Source organism: Rana temporaria, chromosome 9 (genome assembly GCF_905171775.1).
Source record: "Rana temporaria chromosome 9, aRanTem1.1, whole genome shotgun sequence".
NCBI lineage: Eukaryota > Metazoa > Chordata > Amphibia > Anura > Ranidae > Rana > Rana temporaria.
Window position 1 is genome coordinate 19,486,703 of NC_053497.1, and position 24,550 is coordinate 19,511,252.

Sequence of the window (24,550 nt, forward strand, 5' to 3'; positions counted from 1 at the left end):
CTGGGATGGTGGGAAATGGTGTACTGGGATGGTGGGAAATGGTGTACTGGGATGGTGGGAAATGGTGTACTGGGATGGTGGGAAATGGTCTACTGGGATTGTGAGAAATCCTTTTACTGGATGGGGGAATCTTTTACTGGATCGGGGAATCTCCCACTGTATTCTGACAGCTAATTGGCTGCAACCAGTTTGGCCAACTTTTTTTTTCACCTGGCTCATTTGATGTGCCAATCATATTTTTCAAGCATAGTGGTGTTGGCAGGGCCATCAACACCTCAAATTTTGCTTCATTCACAGGTTGCTTCTGTGTTTGAGGAAATTCTTTCATTTATTCCATACATTAAGCACTGAATGGTCGAGACTTCTATTTCCGGCTGGAGTACACATTACATAGCCAGTCACGTGCTCTGCACCTCCCCCATTCAGAAATCATCTTGCATTCTTTTCATAGAATTCTGTGGAGAGATCATGGCCTTCATCTCCATTCACAGAATGCCTTGTATTATATAAATAGAATGGAAGAGATTTTGTGAATGGAGAAGGTGCATAGCGAGCAATACAATACCATCTGTGTACTCTAACTGAAGATGTAAGTCTCGACGCCGGACGTTGGGCACTTGCTGTACTCTATGGGCTGAATGAAAGCAAGAATGTTCCCAAATGCAGCAGCTGCCCGCACATGGCGCACACTTCATTGGTTGTCATTTATTTTTACATTGTCAAACATCCAGCTTTAATGTGTGTTTATGATAACAGTGACTCGGTGCTAAAATTCTTATTCTTTATTCTAGGCTATTCCAGCGCCATCCAAAAGTTCGCCCAGACTTTGCAAAGTTTCCAGTTTGACTTCATTGGGGACACCTTAACAGACGATGAACTCAATATTGGTAAGAAGGCCTCAAGTGATGTCCGCCATGGCGTAAGGGCTCATTCACACGGGCATATGCGTATTTTCTGGGGGGAACGCAGGTTCCTGTTGGCGAGGCTAGCAGAAGATCCTTCGTAAAATACGCACCAAAAGTACTCTACTTGGGCACGTTTAGAAGCATATAATTCCTATTTTCATTCAAATTAAAGAGGAACTGCACATCATTTGTAATAAAAACATTTTTGCCATTCTGAAGCTTCCCTCCAACCACTTTGCATATTATTTCATATATACTGTGATTCTGTACTTGCCAAATATGCTGCAGAAATTTCCCTCCACTGAGTCTGGCTGCAGCCATTTTAACTGTGGGCAGCTGAAGCTGCTTCCTGTTCACTTCCAGGATTTACATAAAGGGACACGCCCAGCTCTGCAGCTCTCATTGGCCCTCTTATGACTCATCCTCCCTCCCTTCTTGGCAAACTCGTGTCAGTGAGAGAGAGCTGTGCATGATGTCATAAGCCTAGGCTAATGACCAGACAAGAAACAGGAAGTGGGCTGTATAAAGTATTTACTGGCAGAAAAAAATGTTTTACTATCCAACGATAAACAACCATAAGGGCAGGAGATTTAATAGATGGAAAGTTAAAAAAAATGACTTGTCTGTTTTTATGACTTCACATGTACATGCATTTAAATTTACGCTTGTTTAAGTGCATAAAATCTGCAGATCTGTCCCACTTCTAAGCTCAGCGCACATTGTGTATGGGCTCATTGATTTCTATAGCGCTGCGTTCAGATGTGCCTAACTGATTCCCACCCACCGTATTGTAAAATGACGGTTGGGCGGGACCGCTCTTGTTCTGGGAGGACATCATAGGACATCCTCCCATTCTTGTCTTGGACACAGAGCATCACTGATCGCAGTAAAAAGCCAATGACGTGGGCTCTTTACCATGTGATCAGCTGTATCCAATCATGGCCGATCACATGTAAACATGCCAGTTATTGGCATTTACATTTCCTCAGCACAGTCGGTGTGGAAAGCCGATAGCTGGCTTTCCTGTGGTTACAGGCACTTACACTGATAATCAGGGCACTGATCATCAGTGCTGCATATCGGTGTCCGTCAGTGCAGCTTATTAGTGCTGTTTATTGGTGCCCGCCAGTGCCGTTTATTGGTGCTAGCCAGTACCGTTTATCGGTGCTGCATACCTGTGTCCATCAGTGCCTCCTTTTCAGTGTCGCTTCATCAGCGCAGCCTCAGCAGCGCACATCAGCGCACAAGAAGATTTACTTATTTGCAAAATTTTTCCCCTTTTTTTTTTTTTTTTTTAAAACGTTCTGGCTTTTTTATTTGTGTAGCAAAAAATAAAACCCACAGTAGTGATTAAATGCTGTCAAAACAGGGCTCGACAAAATCCGGGCGCCAGGTCGCAATTGCAACAAATTGTGACCTGGCGCCCCCGCCCGCCGGAAATTGAGGCCGGGGCTTTGCGGCCTACAAGCCTGCAAAGCCGCGGCCTCAGTTGCCGGCCGTCGAGGGCCCGCCGATCGCACAACGGGGGAGGTGGGGGCGCAAGGAGGCACAGTGTTCCCCCGTGCCCCCCCACCTTCCCCGCTGCGGCCGGTAATTGAGGCCGTGGCTTTGCGGCTTTTGTGAATTGCCAAGCTTCCTTCTGTGACCTTCGGCATCTGGTGGTGGCCGTTGGCATTACAAGTAAAACAGCCGTTCTAATATGTAATTTTCACTGCCACCTCCTTCCCTCTAATTGGAACCCCCAAACATTATATATATTTTTTATTCTAACACCCTAGAGAATAAAATGGCGATCGTGGCAATACTTTCTGTCACGGAGTATTTGCGCAGCGGCCTTACAAGCGCACTTTTTTGGGGAAAAAATACACTTTTTTAAATTTAATAAGACAACAGTAAAGTTAACCCCAATTTTTTTTAAAAAAAATAATGTTACGCCGAGTAAATTGATACCCAACATGTCACGCTTCGAAATTGCGTCCACTCGTGGAATGCCGACAAACTTTTACCCTTTAAAATCTCCATAGGCAACGTTTAAAAAATTCTACAGGTTGCATGTTTTGAGTTACAGAGGAGGTCTAAAGCTAGAATTATTGCTCTCGCTCTAACGATCGCGGCGATACCTCATGTGTGATTTGAATACCATTTACATATGCCGGCGCTACTCATGTATGTGTTCGCTTCTGCGCGTGAGCTCGTCGGGACGGGGCGCGTTTTCTGGCTCCTAACTTTTTTAGATGGCTCCTAGATTCCAAGCAAATTTGTCAAACTCTGTGCCAAAAGATCTAGCTCTGTTTAAAAAAAATCTGAAAATTCCATTTGTGTGCAGTGTTGCCAACTTTCAGTAAATTTACAGTTTGTAAAATCCGTCATTTTTGCATCTGTCCATAAATGTCCATTATGGACGTGTAGTCTGTATGTCCGTAATGGACATTTATGGACAGATGCAAAAATGACGGATTTTACAAACTGTTTGTAAATTTACTGACGGTTGGCAACCCTGGTGCAGTGTTGCATGACCGCACAGTTGTCATTCATAGTGTGACCGTGCTGAACGCTGAAAATTTGTCTGGACAGGAAGGTAGTAAAAGTGCTGCGCACATCTGAACACAGCCTTTTTTTTTCTGCTTGTGTAAATGAGCCCTCAGTGAGATCCCATTGCACTAAAAATTCCTGTCCTCGGGGCTCTAGCCTCGCGTCCTGAGCTGCAACTCCGATTTGTACATATGGCAGTTATTACATGGAAATATTCTGTCCTGAATATGGGAAATATCGCTACAATAATTAGAGGCACGCCGTACTGAAGCATGCATCCTCTGCAGTGCTTCTCCTTTTAAGTCGAATGTAACATTTCGGGGATAGCCTCTCGCTTGTAATTACAGTTTGTGATTGAAACAAAATGCGTGTAATTAAAAACATATTCCTAAACACTGGCGAGGATTTCGAACCCCACCTATTTCAATCTAAACATGAAGGTTTGAGTATTACATAGCAAGGTCATCTCCCCAGATTACTCCACCTTCCTGTACTGTCACTCCATTTGCTGTACTCACAGCTGGGATGCCCTAAAGCTGAACTCTCGATTCGCCCCTACTAGGGTTGTCCCGATACCACTTTTTTGAGACCGAGTACAAGTACCGATACTTTTTTTCAGGTACTCGCCGATACCGATTACCGATACTTTTTTTAATGTCATGTGACAGTGGCAGTATTTTTTTTTTTTTTACAATTTTTATATTTTTTACAGTGATTTTTTTTTCTGGGGGGTGGAGTGGATTGTCTGTGTGGGTTTTTTTTTTTTTTTTTTTTTTACATTTTATTTATTTAAAAAAAAAAATATTTATTGCAATTTTTTTTTCTTTTTTTAATTAGCCCTGTTGGGGGTCCTTGGAGAGATATCAGGGGTTTTAACAGACCTCTGACATCTCCCCTTTAAGACAGAGAAAGGGACTAAGGATTCCCCAGTCCCTTTCTCAGCAGCCTCCGCTAAAATGAATGGAGAGAGACTTCTCTCCATTCATAAACTGAAGCATCGTAAACACATTCGCAAAAGGTAGGAGCCGGGTTTAGCGGCTCCTACCTATACTCTCTATCCTGACAAATTGAGGGGGGAGAACGGTACGGAACTTGGGGGAGAAGGCAGCACGGAGCACGTGGGGAGAAGGCAGCACGGAGCACGTGGGGAGAAGGCAGCACGGAGCACGTGGGGAGAAGGCAGCACGGAGCACGTGGGGAGAAGGCAGCACGGAGCACGTGGGGAGAAGGCAGCACGGTACACGGGGGAGAAGGCAGCACGGTACACGGGGGAGAAGGCAGCACGGTACACGGGGGAGAAGGCAGCACGGGGGAGAAGACTTGCAACTCCCCTGCCGCACGATCACCCTGATTGCCCAAGTATCGGGTGATCGTGTACAAGTACTCGGGGAAATGCTCAGTATCGGTACCGATACTAGTATCGGTATCGGGACATCCCTAGCCCCTACAATAGGCCTCCCCCACTTACCTTATTCCTTGCTTCCCTGGCAGCCGGTGTTCTCCTCTATTGTCCAACGCTCCTGGGATGTTGGTGGGCCCTCGCTGTCCTTGCATATAATTCAGGACTGCTGGTTCTGTATTGTTCATGACAATGTCTGTGACCAGATGAGTGGTGAAGGGAAGCGGCTTCTGAAAAATGCAACTGGAAGGAAGTGTGCGGATGAGAAGAATAAGGTAAGTATTACTGCTTATACACCTAGACCAGCATTTCTCAACCTTTTTACCCCCCAGGAACCCTTAAAGAAAAGTTTGGGTCCCAAGTATCCCTGCTAAAACCACATGATTTGGGGGTCAGTGGGAAAATGCCTTTTACGTTGGTGGTCATTGGAAAGAATGTCCCCCTTATGGTGGTGATCTGGATGCTACCCTTCCAAACAGCTAAAAAGATGATTGGGTTTATGCAGCTGGCTCTGAATCATGCAGCCACCATCAAATAGGAGGTAAATCGGCGACGGCTTAAGGAACCCCTAGTAACTTCTCAACGAAAACCAGGGTTCCATGGAACCCTGGTTGAGAATGGCTGCTCTAGACCTCTTAAAAAAGCCCCAGGTTTCAAGGAACCCTAGTTGAGAATAGCTACTCTAGAAATCTTAATGAACCCCAGGGTTCCACAGAACCCTAGTTGAAAATGGCTGCCCTAAAGCTCTCAAGGAACCCTGGGGTTTCACAAAACCTTGTTTGAGAATGTCTGCTATAGACCTCTCAAAGAAGCCCTGGGGTTCAGCCTAACCTTGGCTGAGAATGACTGCCCTAGACCTCTTTAAAGAACCCCAGGGTTTCACAGAACCCTGGTTGAGAATGGCTTCCCTAGACTTCTCAATGACCCCCGTGGTTCTACGGATCCTTGGTTGAGAATGGCTGCCCTAGAGCTCCCAAAGAACCCTTGTCAAGAATAGCTGGTCTAGACTTCTCAAGGAACCCTGGTTTTCATCGGAAACCTGGTTGAAAATGGCTGCCCTAGAATAAATATGAATTTAACCCTTGCAGCCTAATGAGGAATCCTGATTGCAATGGTAATTTTTTCCAGATGCTCAGTTTGGCTTCTTTTAGAGCCGTTTAGAGCTTTTTCTATTAAACAGACTATATTTTTTTTGCTGCATGCTATAGCATGCATGTTAACGTATGTTGTCTTAAGACAGCCCATTAATTTTTAATGGACTGCCAACATACAGCAACCAGAAACCAGATTTGCAGCATTTTTCCTTTTTATTGAGTCAGGTGCTACTGAACTTGTGAATTGGGGTGCCAACTACTAGCTAATAGTTGCTGTAACAATCCATTAACCTTTACTGTCTGTTCATAACATGGCAGCTCTGGTTTCTGCACACCTGACCTTATTGGTGAACTTTAAGAGCCGGTTCACACTGGGGCGGCACGACTTTGGGGGCGACTCGGCAAGGCGTCCTGAAGACGACTTCAGAGGCGACTTGCAAAATGACTTCTGTATAGAAGTCAATGCAAGTCGCCCCCGAAGTCGTACAAGAACTTTTTTCTAAGTCATAACGACTTGCGTCGCTCCTATCAGAATGGTTCTATTGAATAGAATGGGACGCGACTCGTCAGGCGGCTGAGTCGCCTGACGAGTCGCCCAGTGTGAACTGCCACTAAAGCAAGGCCAGGGCCTAAAACATGTGCCTGATTAACTAGTTTCTATTTTTTTTCATGCCCTGGATAAGGGGTTGTCTGTCTCTCACTTCCTCCTTACTGGTCTTGCCTTGGGTTACTCCTTTGTATTTTCTGGACTGTCTTTGCAGTCAGCCTATTGCTGTTGCAATTTTGTGTGTTCCTGTCTGGATCGTGGATTCTGCTACTTGACTTGATCATTTGCCAACTCTGCTCTGGTTTTGCAAGTTGGTGGGTTATATTGGGCAGAAAGTGAACATGTTGTAGCTAAAGTTGATGTGTTAACACCAGAAAAAAATAGGCATCACAGTTGTGTATGGGGGTACGTAGTTGCAGACCGTTTAGGGTGCCCATGCTAACCCTTGTCCACTGCCAAAAACCACATGGGCAGGGCCGATCCTAGGCAGGGTGCATTGCACCCAGGCACCTGCAGAGGTGGGGGCGCCAAACATCTAACAGACTCTCTAACAGAAGCCCTCTCTGTGTCCATCAGAGAGGCTCCCCTCCAGCTCCCAATAAAGTACTCTGCTTCTCTTCCTGTATTTTGTTTATTGTTAAGAGATCATGTAAGGATCCCAGGGTAATGAAGACTTTGTGGGGGGGAGCATCTCTGTGGTTGAGTCATTGCCATAGACACAATTGTAAAGGGGAGGAGTTAGTAAAATGACAACGCCCATGTGGGGGTGCCAGAAATATTTCTGCACCCAGGCGCCTATGACCCTAGGATCGGCCCTGCATGTGGGCATCAGAACTGGACCACGGAGCAATGGAAGAAGGTGGCCTGCTTGGAATCATGTTTTCTTTTACATTATGTGGATGGCCGGTGTGTGTGCGTTACTTACCTGGCACCAGGATGCAGTATGGGAAGAAGGCAAGCTAGCGGAGGCAGCGTGATGCTTTGGCAAATGTTCTCCTGGGAAGCCTCGGGTCCTGCCATTCAAGTGGATGTTCCTTTGACACGCACCACCTTCCTAATAATTTTTGATGACCAAGGAGACCGCTTCATGACAGCAGTGTTTCCTAATGACCTCTTTTAGCAGGATAATGCTTCCTGACGCTGTAAAAATTATTAATAAATGTCTTGTGGAACACGCGTTTGAGTTGACGACGGTCGCATACATCATGTCACGAGTAGCCGAAAGAAGCCGAACGTCGGTGCGGCTCTATACGGCGCCTGCGCACCGACGTTCGGCTACTTTCGGAAAATAGTGACGCGATAGATGCGACCGTCGGAAGCCTGTCAAATAGGAACGCCCAGTCCTGCAGCCCATACCCGGAAGCGGCGGAGAAGATCGCTCTCTAAAACGGTAAGTACTGCTTCGATTTAAAAAAAAACACCCGATTCCCCTTGACAAAATGAGCATCAATCTAAGGTTAAAAATTAACTTTTCGGGTGAACGTCCACTTTAACTTCCAAGTTCTCTAGATCTCAATCCAACTGAGCATCTTTGGGATATGCTTGAAGAACAAATCCGATCCATGGAGGCAACGCTTCACAACTTACAGGACTTAAAGCGGAGGGCCACACAAAAAGTGAACCTCCGCTTTTTGAAACCCTCCCCCCTCCGGTGTCACATTTGGCACCTTTCAGAGGGGAAGGGGGTGCATATACCTGTCTATACAGGTATTTGCACCCACTTCTGGGAATAGACTGCTGCGGGACTCACCACGTCCCCTCCACCCCGCTTTCTTCTGGGAAACACACAGGTCCCAGAAGACAGCGGGTACCAGTGAGGACACGCTGCGTGACTCGCGCATGCGCAGTAGGGAATTGGGCAGTAAAGCCGCAACGCTTCACTTCCTGGTTCCCTCACCGAGGATGACGGAGGCAGCCGAGAGACGAGCGATTGATCGGCTTCGGCTGCCGACATCGCGGGCACCCTGGACAGGTAAGTGTCCATTTATTAAGTCAGCAGCTGCAGTATTTGTAGCTGCTGGCTTATATTTATTTATTTTTTAGGTGGACCTCCTCTTTAAAGAGGAGTTCCACCCAAATTTGAACTTCCGCTTATCCCACTCCTCACCCCCTTACATGCCACATTTGGCATGTAATTTTTTTGGGGGGGGGGAGTGGGGGCTTCAGGAAGAGTGGGACTTCCTGTCCCACTTCCTCCTTCCTGTAGGCGACTAAGCTTAATCGCCTAAAGGATTAAGCTTAGTGTAGGCGATCGCCTAGGACACGTCACAGGTCCCAAGCGATCTCCTGGCCAATTACACGGCGCAGCGCCGGGCCGTGCCGCTCGCGCATGTGCAGTGCCACTCGCGCATGCACAGTGGGTGCCCGGCCGTGAAGCCGAAAGCTGTCACGGCCGGGTGCCCACACTGAGAATGAAGACGCCGGCCGGGGAGGGGGGGAGAGGAGCGGAGCCCCGGCCGGCGCGTCGCTGGAGCGCTGGAGCAGGTAAGTGTCTGTTTATTAAAAGCCAGCAGCTACACTTTTTGTAGCTGCTGACTTTTAATAAACATACAAATTGGCTGGAACTCCCCTTTAAACCCTTGGCGCTGGCGACTCTCGGCACCTGAAACCCCTTAAAGGGCTGGATGGCGCCAGAGCCAAGGGGTTGTAAACCTTTGTGTTTTTTCACCTTAATGCATCCTATGCATTAAGGTGAAAAAACACCTTGCACTCTCGGGCCCCCCTGCCCCCCCCCCCCCCCCGCGCTTACCCCCAGCTTGCGGCGTCTCTTCTCTGGAGATTGCTAGCAGCGCAGCCATTGGCTCCTGCTGCTGTCAATCAAATCAATGTTTGAATCAAATCTATGATGCGGCGCGCTGGGGGGGCGGGTCCGCGTGATACATTTGGCTGCTACGGCCACCACTGTATCACACGGGAGAGCGCCCGCAAGCTAACCCCCTTGGGAGAGCGCTTCCCAGAAGGGGAACCCCAGAAGATCAGGATCGGGGCCACTCTGTGCAAAACGAACTGCACAGTGGAGGCAAGTATGGGATGTACCGTATTTATCGGCGTATATCGCGCACTATTTTGCCCTGAAAATCAGGGCAAAATCGTGGGGTGTGCGATATACACCGATACCCACTTTCCAGCGCCGAGTTTGAATACTGCGCCGGCATATACCGAGCGCAGTACACTAGTGTATAGTCGGCAATGCTCGGCTACTCTCGCGCTCACGTCCTGGACGTACAGGACGTGGGCACGAGAGTAGCCGAGCATTTCCGACTATACGCGAGTGTACTGCGCTCGGTATATGCCGGCGCAGTATTCAAATTTGGCGCGGGAAAGCGAGGATCGAGCGGGGAGGACGCCGCAGAAGGACGCCGGACCAGACGAAGAGGACACCCGAAGCCGCAGACAGACTTTTTTTACAGGAATGTCGGGTCCACTTTAGGGGGTGCGCGCTATAGGCCGGAGCGCGCAATACCCCGATAAATACGGTATGTATGTTTTTAAAAAAATGTTTTAACCCTTTAAGTCCTGTAAGTTGTGAGGTGAGGCCTCCATTGATCACGCTGTTTTTTCCCAGCACATTCCACAGATGCTCGATTTGGATCGAGATCTGGAACTCACTCGTTGGTGGGGTTTCCGATCATGTGATCACCGCCATTGGCTGTCACAATATCGGAAATAGACATCCTGAGCTTTCTGTTGGCTGCCAGTAATTGTGCCAGAAGCTCCCAGGCACAGCTGTGTATCTTTAGGCACACATATAGGCAACCTCACCCGGTGAGAGGCCCCGTATATGCGTATGGCTGGCGAGAAGGTGTTAAAGGATCCATTACTGATGGCTTGGTGCCAGATACCACAGCATACCTTCAGAGGTCTAGTGATGACCAAGTCTTGATGGGTCGGGGTTTTGCCAGAAAAAAAGGGGGGGCCTACTCCAATATTAGGTGGGTGGTCCTAATGTTATGGTTGATCGGTGTGTGTTTTCTCCTAGTTTTCTCATTCCCCGATATGTACTCGGGTGGTATAGGCAGGGTAATGTCGTAGTATTGCATTCTATACAGAGAAAGCCTCCCTTCCTTGATGTTTGCCCCTTTGAGGACGACGTCGGGGTTAATAACAGATGTTGCAGAGCTCTTCCCCCTGTACCTGTGCCAAGCAATGACTCATCCAAGGCTCAGCTGCAGTGCTCCACACTCCCTGTTAGGGGCCCGGCTGGGTGAATGGAGAAAGGTCTTCCCCAACGAGTCTTTTTTTTATTTTTTTTTTATTCTTGAACATCTCTATAAAGCAGTTTATGGTCACCAAGCTGGGCAGTAAGGCAATACAAAGGATAAAGCAAATTACGCTTTTCGATCTGACGCGGGGGGGTCACACGCAGCAAACTCGTAGATGTTTTGTTCGCCGCACATCCCCCTGAAGGCGTCTTTGGAAAGCACCAGATGGTGATAACATTGGAAATCTTTAACTGAAATTCTCCTATTGCTTTACTGCCGGTGACATAAGGCAGACTTGACTGCTCAGTAATGGTCCTGACAGGCCTGGTGCCCCATGGGAACCAATATTCATTGGGATAGACATTATCCGGACGGCCTGTATTTTCCTAATCCTACCTCCAATTTCCTGTCAAATCATTGGGTGGTGTGTTTAACCACTTCCATACCGGGTCAATTCTGGCACTCCTCTCCTAAAATTACGCAGAACCGCCAAACATTTTTTATTTTTTTGTTTTTTGGCAGACACCCTAGGGAATAAAATGGTGGTCATTGCAACTTTTTATCTCGCATGATATTGCGCAATAATTTCATGAATTAACCACTTAAAGCGGAGTTCCACCTAAAAATGGAACTTCCGCTTAACCCACTCCTCGCCCCCCTTACATGCCACATTTGGCATGTAATTTTTTTTGGGGGGGGGGAGTGGGGGCTTCAGGAGAAGGGGACTTCCTGTCCCACTTCCTCCTTCCGCCGAGGGGCTGCAAAGGCGATTAAGCTTAATCGCCTTTTCACAGCCCCTCCCTGTAGGCGAGCGCCTGTCCAATCGGACGGCGTCGCACCACTCGCGCATGCGCACTGCCGCTCGCGCATGCGCAGTGGGTGCCCGGCAGTGAAGCCGAAAGCTGTCACTGCCGGGTGCCCACACTAAGAATGAAGACACCGGGAAGCGAGGGGGGGCAAGGAGCGGAGCACCGGCCGGCGCGTCGCTGGAGCCGTGGAGCAGGTAAGTGTCTGTTTATTAACCTCCCTGGCGGTATGATTCTTTCAGAAAAAACATGCTAAAAGCGGTACCATTATTTGCAAGGAAATTTGGCGTTTTATATTGTAGGTCTGTAATTTTTAGAAATAACTCACTTAAATCTGACCAAACAAGATTCTAATAGGCATCCCGTGTATTACATTTTTTTAAAAACAAAATTATAAATTATAATATAATAAATAACTATAAATAATTATAACAAATAATAATATAATTATAATAAAAATTATTCAATAATGTAATCAAATCAAAATCACTGAAATTTGCTCAGTTGCAGAATTGTCGCTGTCATTACTTTTATTTTTTTATGACGAATTTCCCCACAAATCGCTATCGCACAATTCTGCAAGTGATTATAATTTATTATCGCTGTTTTTTAGCTGATCTAAAACTATTTTCTTTATCGTACATCACGGGACACAGAGCGGCATTCATTACTATATGGGTTATATGGAGTACCTTCAGGTGTAGACACTGGCAATCTCAAACAGGAAATGCCCCTCCCTATATAACCCCCTCCCATAGGAGGAGTACCTCAGTTTTTCCGCCAGTGTCTTAGGTGTTAGTCATGGTTTAGCTTGCCTCCACATCCTTGGGATTAGGTGAGCTAACCGGTTCTGTCCAAAAAAGCCTCAGCGCTAAAGTGGTCAGTAACCGGACCCCAAACCCTTGGGGTATAGCCCATAATGCTTTTCTTTTTAGAGAGCTGGACCCTGGGCCCAGAACTTAGAAACCTTTGGGTGCCTAATGTTTCTGTTGCCAGAGTGCTATATGGGCCCAGGACAGTGGATCCTTCATAGGAACCCAGGGCCTGAAGGTCTAGACATCCCCACCGAGATGGGGGAAGATTGGGCCTCTTGCTTGGCAAAGTCCTGCGGCATGGAGCAGGTAAGTGAGGGGAAAACTTGCGGAACTTGGTTCTTAGCAGGTTTTTTCTGGGGGGTCACAGGGGACATGCCTAAAGTTATGCACTGCATCTGGCAAACTAGTCACATATCATAAAGATAGGATGGCTCTATATGTATTATTCCCCATAAGATGTGACCTCCCTTGTAGTGTTGGAAAAGCATTGAGTGGGGCCTGTGTTATATAAAAATATATGTGTGTGTCAGAGAGCTGTGCTTACCTGCAAGCCTCCAGGCGATGCTCCATTCAGTCTTCCTCCTCACGGCCTGCAAAGCAGGCAAAACGCTGACCTCCTCATGGCTGCAGTTTGCTGGAGCAGAGAGGTCCCTTCCTCCCAACCCCACCCCCCCCCTGTCGGGAGGGGCATTTCCTGTTTGAGATTGCTGGGGGGGAAGGGCGGGTCAGTGGCTTAAGGAAGGGGCGGCCCTTCCTTGTTTGTTCCATATAGCTCATTCAATACTTTGGAACTGAGGAGGAAAGACCAGAACGGCAAGCACGGGGCGCCGAGGACACACAGTGGCCAGAAAGAATATTGCAGTCTTCAGAAAGACTGTTTTCAAGCCTAGGAATAGGCTGTTTCTTTTCCATCTCATAGTTTTTCTTGCAATACTACTCAGGGGGACAGAATGTTTTTTCTTTCCTAGATTTGAAAAAAAAAAAAAAAAAAAAAAAAAAAAGATTTTTTTTTGAAAAAAAAAAAAAAAAAAAAAAAGAGAAGTGTCATCTAGGGGAGAGGAAGCATTTTTTATCCCCCAAACAGGTGTTTGGGCATTTAACTATTTATAAGTCCCAGGTACCAATAAGTAGCAGGTGTACCTCGGTATTGTACCATGGCATCAAAAAACAAGGGTACAAGAGGTGGGGATTCCCCCAGAGAGTCTGAGGTCTCGGACAATGCTATGCCGCTGCTTTCCCCACAGGGAGCCTTGGGGCCATCGGGATCTGGGGCTGGAGCTGACGCGGGTCAGTCCAACCCTAAGATGGTCACGGAGGAGGTATTACTCACCTCTTTAAAAGAGATGCAGAAAAGCATGGGTAAAATGATAGCCGCAGCTATGCGGGGCAGTAAGCGGAATAGATCTCCGTCGCCCGAGCGCGGACCCTCAGAAGAGGAGGTCCTTTCCTCAGGGGAATTGGACGACCTCTTGGACAAGGACCAAGTAGGTTCAGGGATCGAAGATCCGGATACAGAGGAGTCTGGGGCAGTCTCCCTGAGGGAGAGCTGGTGGATTCAAGGATTGTCGGACTTGGTCCATAGGGCATTCAACTTGCCAGTACCAGATCTCCAGGTATCGACGGTTTCAGCTTTGGGTTCACTGAGGGCGCCTCAAAGCAATGCTGTGTTTCCGATCCATCCTCTATTAGAGGGAGTTTTGTTCCAAGATTGGAACAAGCCAGATAAGATCTTCTTACCACCTAAGAAGTTCTCTGTCCTATATCCTATGGAAGAAAAATTTTCCAAAAGATGGGCTACTCCTGCAGTGGACGCAGCCATCTCATGTGTTAACAAATCGTTAACATGCCCTGTAGAAAACATACAGGTGTTCAAGGATCCAGTTGATAAGCGCTTGGAAGCACTACTTAAGAACTCCTTCACTACTGCAGGGGCAGTAGTACAGCCAGCTGTGGCTGCGATTGGGGTCGCTCAAGCATTATCGGATCAATTTAAGCAGATGCTTAAACTTATTCCTGCCCAGCAGGCAGAAGAATTTTCGGATGTCCCTAAGGCCATATGTTTTACGGTAGACGCAATCAAGGATTCTATCCAGCAAGCGTCACGTTTATCGTTATCCCTTATCCATATGAGAAGACTCTTATGGTTAAAAAGCTGGGAGGCTGAGCCCCCATGCAAGAAGCTCCTGGTAGGGTTCCCCTTCCATGGAGGACGACTCTTCGGAGAAGACCTAGATAAATACATTCAGACCATTTCAAACGGCAAGAGTACTCTCTTGCCAACTAAGAAGAAGGTTCAGGGGCCTGCGTTTAAACGACAGTATTCCCCTGGGCAGGGGCCCTCTAATGCCAAGCAGTATCGACGGCCTCCTGCAAAAGCAAACTTCGGCTTCAACAGCAAATCACAAGGACAGGCTGTTAGAGGCAAAAGGCAGTGGTTTCGCAAACCAGCAAAACCAGCCCCCAAGCCAACCTTATGAAGGGGCGCCCCCACCCACGAAGGTGGGGGGAAGGCTGCGACTCTTTTCAGAGATTTGGGAAGCCAGCATTCCCGACGAGTGGGTACGGTCTTCCGTGGCCACAGGCTACAAATTAGATTTCCTAAGGTTTCCTCCTCCTCATTTCCAGGAGTCGAGGATTCCAAACGATCCGCCTCGGATTCCGGCCAGCCTGGAACAGGGGCTGGGTTTCTACTCCAACCTATTCATCATCCCCAATGGAGATGTCAGGCCAATTTTTGGACCTAAAGATGGTAAATGCATATCTAAAGATCCGCTCATTTCGGATGGAATCCGTGCGGTCAGCAGCTGCCACACTCCAGAAGGACGACTTCATGGCGTCCATAGACATAAAGGATGCCTACCTTCATGTTCCAATTTATCAGCCACATCAAAGATATCTACGCTTCATGGTGGCTTCGCGTCACTTCCAATTCGTGGCGCTTCCCTTCGGGTTGGCTACGGCCCCCCGGGTGTTCACGAAGGTCCTAGCTCCGATCCTAGCCAAGCTAAGGATCCAAGGGGTCACGATCCTAGCATACCTGGACGACCTCCTAGTCATAGACCACTCGTCTCCCGGCTTGGAGCGAGCAGTGGCCCTCACGGTCCAATACCTCGAGAGGTTCGGCTGGGTCCTAAATCGAGAAAAGTCAGCTTTCCAGCCCACAAGGCAGTTGGAATATCTCGGCATGAGATTAGACACAGAACAACAAGGAGTGTTCCTACCTCTGAGGAAGGTAAAAGCCATCAAGGAATTAATCCTACTGGTTCTAAGCAAGAAAGAACCGACTATTCGCCTATGTATGAGGTTACTAGGCAAGATGGTGGCCACATTCGAGGCGGTACCATACGCCCAGAGCCACACTCGCATCCTACAGGCAGCCATCCTGTCAGCATGGAGCAGAAGGCCACAGGCCTTGGATATCCCGTTGCCGCTCTCATCAAGAGTCCGACAAAGTCTGTGTTGGTGGTTAGACCCTCAGAATCTACTGAAAGGGAAGTCTTTCAGCCCAGTGGCTTGGAAGATAGTGACCACAGACGCCAGCCTGACGGGCTGGGGAGCAATTTTGGATGGTTGCACTCGCCAAGGTACTTGGGCAAAGCCAGAGAAGCAGTTGCCCATCAACATCTTGGAGCTCAGAGCTGCTCGACTAGCCCTCAGGGCTTGGACGTCAAAATTGCAGGGGTTCCCGGTGAGAATTCAATCAGACAATGCCACGGCCGTGGCATACATAAATCACCAAGGGGGAACCAGGAGTCAAGCCGCTCAGAGAGAGGTGAGCTTGATTCTCCTATGGGCAGAGGCTCATGTGCCCTGCATATCGGCAATATTCATTCCAGGAGTGGACAACTTTCAGGCGGACTTCTTAAGCCGCCAGACTCTATGGCCGGGGGAATGGTCTCTGCATCCACAAGTCTTTCAAGCACTCTGCCAAAGATGGGGAGTGCCGGACGTGGATATCATGGCATCGAGACTCAACAAGAAACTAGACAGGTTCATATCCCGCTCAAGGGATCCGATGGCCTGCGGAACCGATGCGTTGGTTTGCCCTTGGCATCAGTTCAAACTTCTTTATGCGTTTCCCCCGCTCCAGTTACTACCCCGCCTGCTGCGCAGGATCCGGGTGGAGCACATACCAGTCATCCTGGTAGCTCCAGCATGGCCCAGAAGGGCATGGTACTCACTAATCTTAAGGATGGTAGTGGGAGACCCTTGGACTCTTCCTCTACGGCCAGACCTGCTATCGCAAGGTCCGATCCTCCACCCTGCCTTACGGCATCTAAATTTGACGGCCTGGAAGCTGAATCCCTGATTCTCAGGGGTAGAGGTCTGTCTCAGAAAGTAATCTCTACCCTAATCAGAGCCAGGAAACCGGTCTCTAGGGTGATTTATTACAGGGTCTGGAAGGCCTATGTAGGCTGGTGTGAGTCCAAGCGATGGCTTTCTCGCAAATTTACCATCGATAGAGTATTAAGTTTTCTCCAGCTAGGAGTGGATAAAGGATTGGCATTAAGCACAATCAAAGGACAGATTTCTGCTCTGTCAGTGTGGTTTCAGCGGCCGCTGGCCACCCACTCGCTGGTTAAGACCTTCCTTCAAGGGGTCTTACGTATTAGACCTCCAGTTAAATCCCCGCTTTGTCCGTGGGATTTAAATCTTGTTCTGTCAAGTTTACAGAAACAACCGTTTGAGCCGTTGGCTGATATTCCTTTGGTTCTACTGACAAGGAAGTTAGTATTTTTGGTTGCCATAGTTTCCGCAAGAAGAGTTTCGGAGCTGGCGGCCTTATCCTGTAAGGAACCATATCTTGTTTTTCATAAGGACAGGGTCGTTCTACGCCCTCATCCTTCCTTCCTACCGAAGGTCATATCCAGTTTTCATTTGAACCAGGATTTGGTATTACCATCCTTCTTCCCTAAACCTACTTCCAGAAAGGAAGGGTTGCTGCATACCTTGGATATTGTCAGGGCCATGAAGGCCTATCTTAAAGCTACAAAGAAGATCCGGAAAACAGATGTGCTGTTCATTCTACCGGATGGGCCCAAGAAGGGGCAGGCAGCCGCAAAGTCCACCATTTCTAGGTGGATTAAGCAATTAATCACTCAGGCCTACGGCTTGAAAGGGTTGCCTCCTCCAGTATCATTAAAGGCTCATTCTACTAGAGCCATGGGCGCCTCCTGGGCAGCACACCACCAGATCTCTATGGCTCAAGTTTGCAAGGCGGCAACCTGGTCTTCTGTCCACACGTTTACAAAATTCTACAAGTTGGACGTAAGAAGGAATACTGATACTGCCTTCGGGCAGGCAGTGCTGCAGGCTGCAGTTTGAGACCCTCGGATTCCGGGGGCTCCTCTTTTTTGAGTTAAATTTAAAATTTAAAATTATTTTTCTCAACTAAGTTGGATTTATTATGATTTGAGTATATCTCTAAATTAAATCCTTTTGTCTTGGAGATGTTCTCCCTCCCCTCATTGTAAGCATTGCTTTGGGACATCCCATATAGTAATGAATGCCGCTCTGTGTCCCGTGATGTACGATAAAGAAAAAGAGATTTTTAATACAGCTTACCTGTAAAATCTTTTTCTTGGAGTACATCACGGGACACAGAGCTCCCACCCCTCTTTTTTGAGGACCATTTTGGGAGGCATACTGCTTGCTACAAAACTGAGGTACTCCTCCTATGGGAGGGGGTTATATAGGGAGGGGCATTTCCTGTTTGAGATTGCCAGTGTCTACACCTGAAGGTACTCCATATAACCCATATAGTAATGAATGCCGCTCTGTGTCCCGTGATGTACTCCAAGAAAAAGATTTTACAGGTAAGCTGTATTAAAAATCTCTTTTTTTGACATAAAGGGACACTTTTGGTTGCTATGGACAATCTACAGTTTGCAGGGAGAAAAAAAGGTTTTTATTATATAAAATGACATGCAGGACACTGGGCAGACCACTAGGGACAGGGGGGGTGTGTTTTTTTTACATACAGTACTGTAATCTATAAGATTACAGTATACTGTGTGTATAGTGTTTGTTTACGTTTTTGAATTTGGCGCCGTTCTCCGTCCCCGTGCGTCGTAACGTCGCAGGGAACGGAGATCGGCGTCACACGGAGGCACTATGTGAATCGAGCGAGGTCCCGCTCGCTCACACAGCGCGGTGGCATCGCTGGATCCAGGGACAAGGTAAGTAAAAAGTGCCTGTGGATCTAGCGAGGCAAGCCCGTGACTGACACGGGGTTACCGATCGTAGCAAGAAAATCTAACCCCGAGTCAGACTCGGGAATACCGCCAGGGGGGTTAAAAGCCAGCAGCTACACTTTTTGTAGCTGCTGACTTTTAATAAACTTAAAAAAAAGGTGGAAAACCCCTTTAAGGACCCGTTCTTCAGCTCCGGGGACCGGTCGCGGGACTCCAGCGGCGATCGGGTCCCGCGGTCACGGAGCTTCGGACTGGGTCGCGTGCACGCGCCCGCACGGCTGGGCTTAAAGGGCAACGTACAGGTACGTTGATGTGCCATTCTGCCGACGTATATGGCGTGAAGGGGTCCTTAAGTGGTTAAAGCTTCACACAGGGGAGAGTAGATACGAGACAACCCAGAGGAACAGCAACGAGCCTAGGAGACCCCATCTCCTGATTTCAGCATAGGTGTCATTGCTACGAAACACTACCTAGTCAGACACAGTAACACTACCTGTGATTATAGTTGCCATTAAAAGTCCACACTACAGTCAGGGTCGCCATCAGGAATTATTGGGCCCCTTACACAGCTTCAGGCATGGGCCCCCTGGAGCAGAGAACCGGGGGGGGGGAGTGCTGCTGCCTCAAATTGAGAAAGCCTTAATCTAGGCTTACCTGTAGGGCCAAGTGGTCTGTAAGGGTTTCCAACCACTTTAATAGGGGCTATTCCAGCGCAATCCCACCACATGGACACGACAAAATGCCTTGTGTCCTATGTGCCCTGTTCACACCGCTCGCTGCAGCAGAGAGGGGGCACGGGGCACTGAGAGAAACTACTGCATGCAGGTACTCGATCCCCAGAGCTCTGTGTTGGTAAACAGCACTGAGCTCTATAGGGAGGGAGCGATCTATCGGAAACTGAGAGATCTATTAGTAAAAGCAGCACACTGTACACACATTACACACAGGCACATATTTTACCCTTTAATTGCCCTAGATCATTAAATGGCAAAACACAGTCCGAACACGGACCGAGCGACGCTCCTGTCCAGACCATCAGGCCGCCAGTATAAAGTGGCACATCTCCGCTTCTCTGCTCAGCAGTCATTGGTTGCTGGGACCACGGGCGTCCCAGCAACCAATGACATTGCATGCCGCCCCCTGCTGTTTATCTTGTGTCTCCCACTCTTTGCCGGCCATGAAGTATGATGTGATGCCATATGCGTGCCCGGTCCCTTCAGCAAGACCTCCGGCGCAGCTCCCACCCTCTGCAGCTTGCTACCTCTGCTGGCTCCCTGCCTGCATCAAGGTGTGTGGGCTGATGGGCACATTTTATGTTGAGGTTCACTTTGATGGGCAAAACAAAGCGTGCCCCTCAACATAAAATATTCCCATCAGTGTGCCCCTCAAGATAAAATGTTCCCATCAGTGTGCCCCTCAACATAAAATGTTCCCATCAGTGTGCCCCTCAACCTAAAATGTTCCCATCAGTGTGCCCCTCAACCTAAAATGTTCCCATCGGTGTGCCCCTCAACATAAAATGTTCCCATCGGTGTGCCCCTCAACATAAAATGTTCCCATCGGTGTGCCCCTCAACATAAAATGTTCCCATCGGTGTGCCCCTCAACATAAAATGTTCCCATCGGTGTGCCCCTCAACATAAAATGTTCCCATCAGTCTGCCCCTTAACACCTGATGTTAGGGGGCACTCTGGGGACACCTGATGTTATGGGGACACCTGTTATAAAGGGGCACTCTGGTCATGGTGCCTAATGTATCATAGGATGGACTTGTCTTTTTTCAACCTCACCTACTACGTAACCTGATGTAAGGGGGTACCCTGACGGGAATACCTGATGTATGGTGGCACTGTGATGGGGGACACCTGATGTAAAGGAGCACTCTGGTGGGCACACCTGATGTGATAGGAACACCTGTTATAAAGGGGCACTCTGATATTGGCGCCTAATGTAAGGAGGCACTATGATGGGGACACTTGATGTAAGGGGGCGCGGTGATGGGGATACCTGATGTAAGGTGGCACTGTGATGGGGGATACCTGATGTAAAGTGACACTGGGCACGCCTGATGTGATGGGAACACCTATTATAAAGGGGCACTCTGATGATGGCGCCTAATGTAAGGTGGCACTTTGGGGACAAATGATGTAAGGCGGCACTCTCATGGGAGACACAGATGTAAGGGGGCCTTCTGATTAAGAAACCAGATGTAAGGGGGGCACTCTGATGGGGGACACCTGATATAAAGGGGTACCCTGACACTGGCAACTGATTTATGGGGGTAGTCTAATGGGGGCACCCAATATAATGCATTACAGGCATACCCCGCTTTAAGTACACTCACTTTACATACACTCGCGAGTAAGGACATACCCGCGAGTGTATGTTAAGTGCCTTACAAGTACTGTACAGACATTTTGCAGCTACAGTAGAAGGAGCTGAAGCGCCAAGATCATACCCCACCCTGTTCCAGTGTGCCCACGACACCCCCACTACAGCCCCTGGGACCTCAACTACAGCTTTTGACACCCCCACTACAGCCCCTGACCCCCTAGAAGTGAAAAAAGATATTGTTTCACTTTAAGTACATTTTCGTTTTACATACATGCTCTGGTCCCATTGTGTACTTAAAAGTGGGGTATGCCTGTACTCTGGTAGGGGCACCTGAAGAGGGAACACTATTGGGGGCATTTGCAGAGTATTACCAGAGTGTGTGGAGGAAACGGTAAGAAACGCACCAGAGAGCGTGGCTTGCGCCAAAGAAAGGAAAGTACACGTACAATCGTTCATGGCACAGACTTAATTCACTATCTCTGCCCTAGATGTTAACCCCTTCCCTGCCAGTTTTATTAGCACAGTGTATAGTAATCGCACTGATCACTGTATTGGTGTCACTGGTAGTGGCAGTTGGTCAGTTCCCACCCAGGGTCAGTGTCAGATTGTCCGCCGCATCACATTCGAACGATCGTCGCCATTTGTTTCCTGCTGCTCTTATACTTCCTATTGTTCCTATTGGATACGCCAGCTTTAACCTCTTCAGTCACATAGAAAATTACTCCTGATCAATACCACTTTATGAAATGGCAATCCACATGGAGCCCAGCTGGGGGTCTTTTAGGGACGTATTGCAGCTTTGTGACCATCCATAGAAGACCAGGATATGACCAATCTTCCTAGCTAATGTACACAAACAGCTTCCTATGAAAAGATTGTGGTTGGTGGGAGCGGGATGTGGTCCTTGTTGGGAAGGGTACAATCATCATTCATTCATATTATGTCTCCGTGGGCTGTACTGATTGTCTATCTTTGTCTCTTTTATTTCTGTCTTCTCAGCTGAATCCTTTAAAGAATTTTCAGACCTATTGCAGGAAGTGGAAGTAGAAAGGATGATGATGGTAAGACTATTGTTTGTTTTTACTATGGTTGGGAAATGTGCGTGTGTTGGAGAGTTTGCTTTTTATAAGCGGAACATGTCATTATATATATATATATATATTATAATTGTATGTGTGTGTGTGTATCTATATATATATATATAGAGAGAGAGAGAGAGAGAGACGGTATTGGCGTAGAACACGCACCCTAACTTTAAGGCCTCGTACACACGACCGAACATGTCTGCTGAAACTGGTCCGCGGACCAGTTTCCGCTGACATGTTCAGTCGTGTGTACGGCCGACCGGACAATTTTCACGCGGATCGGACAGGTTTCCAGCGGACAAATGTTTCTTAGCATGCTAAGAAACCTGTCCGCTGGAAGCCTGTCCGTCAGACATGTTCGGTCATCTGTACGACTCACCGGACATGTCCGCTCGGCCGAAAGCCCTCGCATGCGTCGAACTGATTCGATGCATGCGTGGAAGCATTGACCTTCCAGGGTCGCGCACGTTGCCGCGTCATCGTCGCGGCCACGTCAACGCGTTCGCTGTCCGCAGGAAATTTGGTCTGATGGTGTGTACAGCCATCAGACCAAAATCCGGCAGCGGACATGTCCGATGAAAACGGTCCGCGGACCGTTTTCATCGGACATGTCCCGTCGTGTGTACGAGGCCTAAGAGAGAAGTTTCAGGAAAAAAAAATTCCACGGCCTCCTCCGTATAACACGCAGGCACAGTTTACCCTCTATTTTCAGGGTAACAAAGTGAGTGTTATACGCCAATAAATACAGTATGTGTGTGTGTGTATGTGTATATATATATATATATATATATATATATATATATATATATATATATATATATATATATATATATATATATAAAATGGGGAGCTGCCTGTGTTGTGGTTACCAAGGACACTAGAGTGCAAGGTCACCCTACATCCTGGCAACCAACGACTCTAGACAGCAGAAGCTGCCTGCATTCTAGCAACCAAAGACACTAGGTGGCAGGTGTTGCTTGCGTTCTAGCAACCAATGACACCAGGCTGCATTGGCCACCTGTGTCCTATCAGCCAAGGACACTAGCAGGCAAGAGCCTTCTGTCCTAGCAATTAAGGATTATGAGGGACAGGAGCTGCCTGTGTAATAGTAACTAAGGACACTAGAGTGCAGGAGCCACCTACGTCCCGACAACCAAAGACGCTAGGAAGCAGGAGCTGCATGCCTTCTAGCAACCAATGACACCATGCAGCAGGGGCAACCTGTTTTCTAGCAGCCAAGAATGCGAGAGGGCAAAAGCCTCCTATGCCCTAGCAACTAAGGACACTAGGGGGCAGGAGCTGTCTGCATCTTGGTAACCCATGACACTAGGGGGCAGGAGCCGCCTGCATCTTGGTAACCCATGACACTAGGGGGCAGGAGCCGCTGGCATCTTGGTAACCCATGACACTAGGGGGCAGGAGCTGCCGACATCTTGGTAACCCATGACACTAGGGGGCAGGAGCTGCCGACATCTTGGTAACCCATGACACTAGGGGGCAGGAGCCGCCTGCATCTTGGTAACCCATGACACTAGGGGGCAGGAGCCGCCGGCATCTTGGTAACCAAGGACGCTAGGGGGCAGGAGCTTCTGACATCTTGGTAACCCATGACACTAGGGGGCAGGAGCCGCCGGCATCTTAATAACCCATGACACTAGGGGGCAGGAGCTTCTGACATCTTGGTAACCCATGACACTAGGGGGCAGGAGCCGCCGGCATCTTGGTAACCCATGACACTAGGGGGCAGGAGCCGCCGCCATCTTGGTAACACATGACACTAGGGGGCAGGAGCCGCCGACATCTTGGTAACCAAGGACGCTAGGGGGCAGGAGCTGCCGGCATCTTAATAACCCATGACACTAGGGGGCAGGAGCTTCCGACATCTTGGTAACCCATGACACTAGGGGGCAGGAGCCGCCGGCATCTTGGTAACCCATGACACTAGGGGGCAGGGGCCGCTGGCATCTTGGTAACCCATGACACTAGGGGGCAGGAGCCGCCGGCATCTTAGTAACCAAGGACACAAGGGGGTGTCTTGGCAACACAAACGCTAGGCAATAGTAGCTGCCTGTGTCCTAGGGATCAAGGACTCTAGGCAGCAAAGGTCTATTAATGGTGTCTAATCAGCGGCACCTGCTTCACAGGTGTTACTTGCATTTCTGTCAGCAGCGGCCAAAAGGGCCCCTGTGCGCTGGACGCATGGACATGTATATAGCATATGGTGAGCTTATTCCTGCAAGGCAATAGCTACGCTGAATGAGCCTTAAAACAGCCAATGCGTTTTGGGGGTCCTAAAGGTGCCCATTTTGCCAAGACTCCGTAGGTACTGCAAGACATGTATTCTGAGCAATTAAGCTGGCATAGTCCTTAGGGAAAAGGTCAAGTGTATTGCAATAGAAAAAAGGGTTCACCATTTTTCTAGGCGATTGCAGGAATCTTCTAGCATTATGTTTAGACTAGTCGCATAGTACTCGCTCTTTGCCTACAGGCTCATTCGCCTTGGGGTGTTTTAATGCACATCAATGCATTTAAGTACAGAGGTTAGCCATTGTTTTAAATGTTTCCAGTTTATAGCTGTGCTATCTGTTCACATGTTTTATCTACTTTTCAATGTGAAAATGTGCGTTGTATGGATGAC

The 24,550-nt window shown here is 48.4% G+C and overlaps 1 protein-coding gene across 3 annotated transcripts in view; it reads left to right on the plus strand.

Moving 5' to 3' along the window:
* OPHN1 (oligophrenin 1) overlaps positions 1-24,550 on the plus strand; it is a 234,765-nt gene that overhangs the window by 68,743 nt on the left and 141,472 nt on the right. For all 3 annotated transcript variants that reach the window (XM_040322901.1, XM_040322902.1, XM_040322903.1), the window contains exons 3-4: positions 792-887; positions 21,827-21,888. In XM_040322901.1, the coding sequence (XP_040178835.1) occupies positions 792-887; positions 21,827-21,888 (158 nt within the window). The remainder of the gene's footprint in view (positions 1-791; positions 888-21,826; positions 21,889-24,550) is intronic.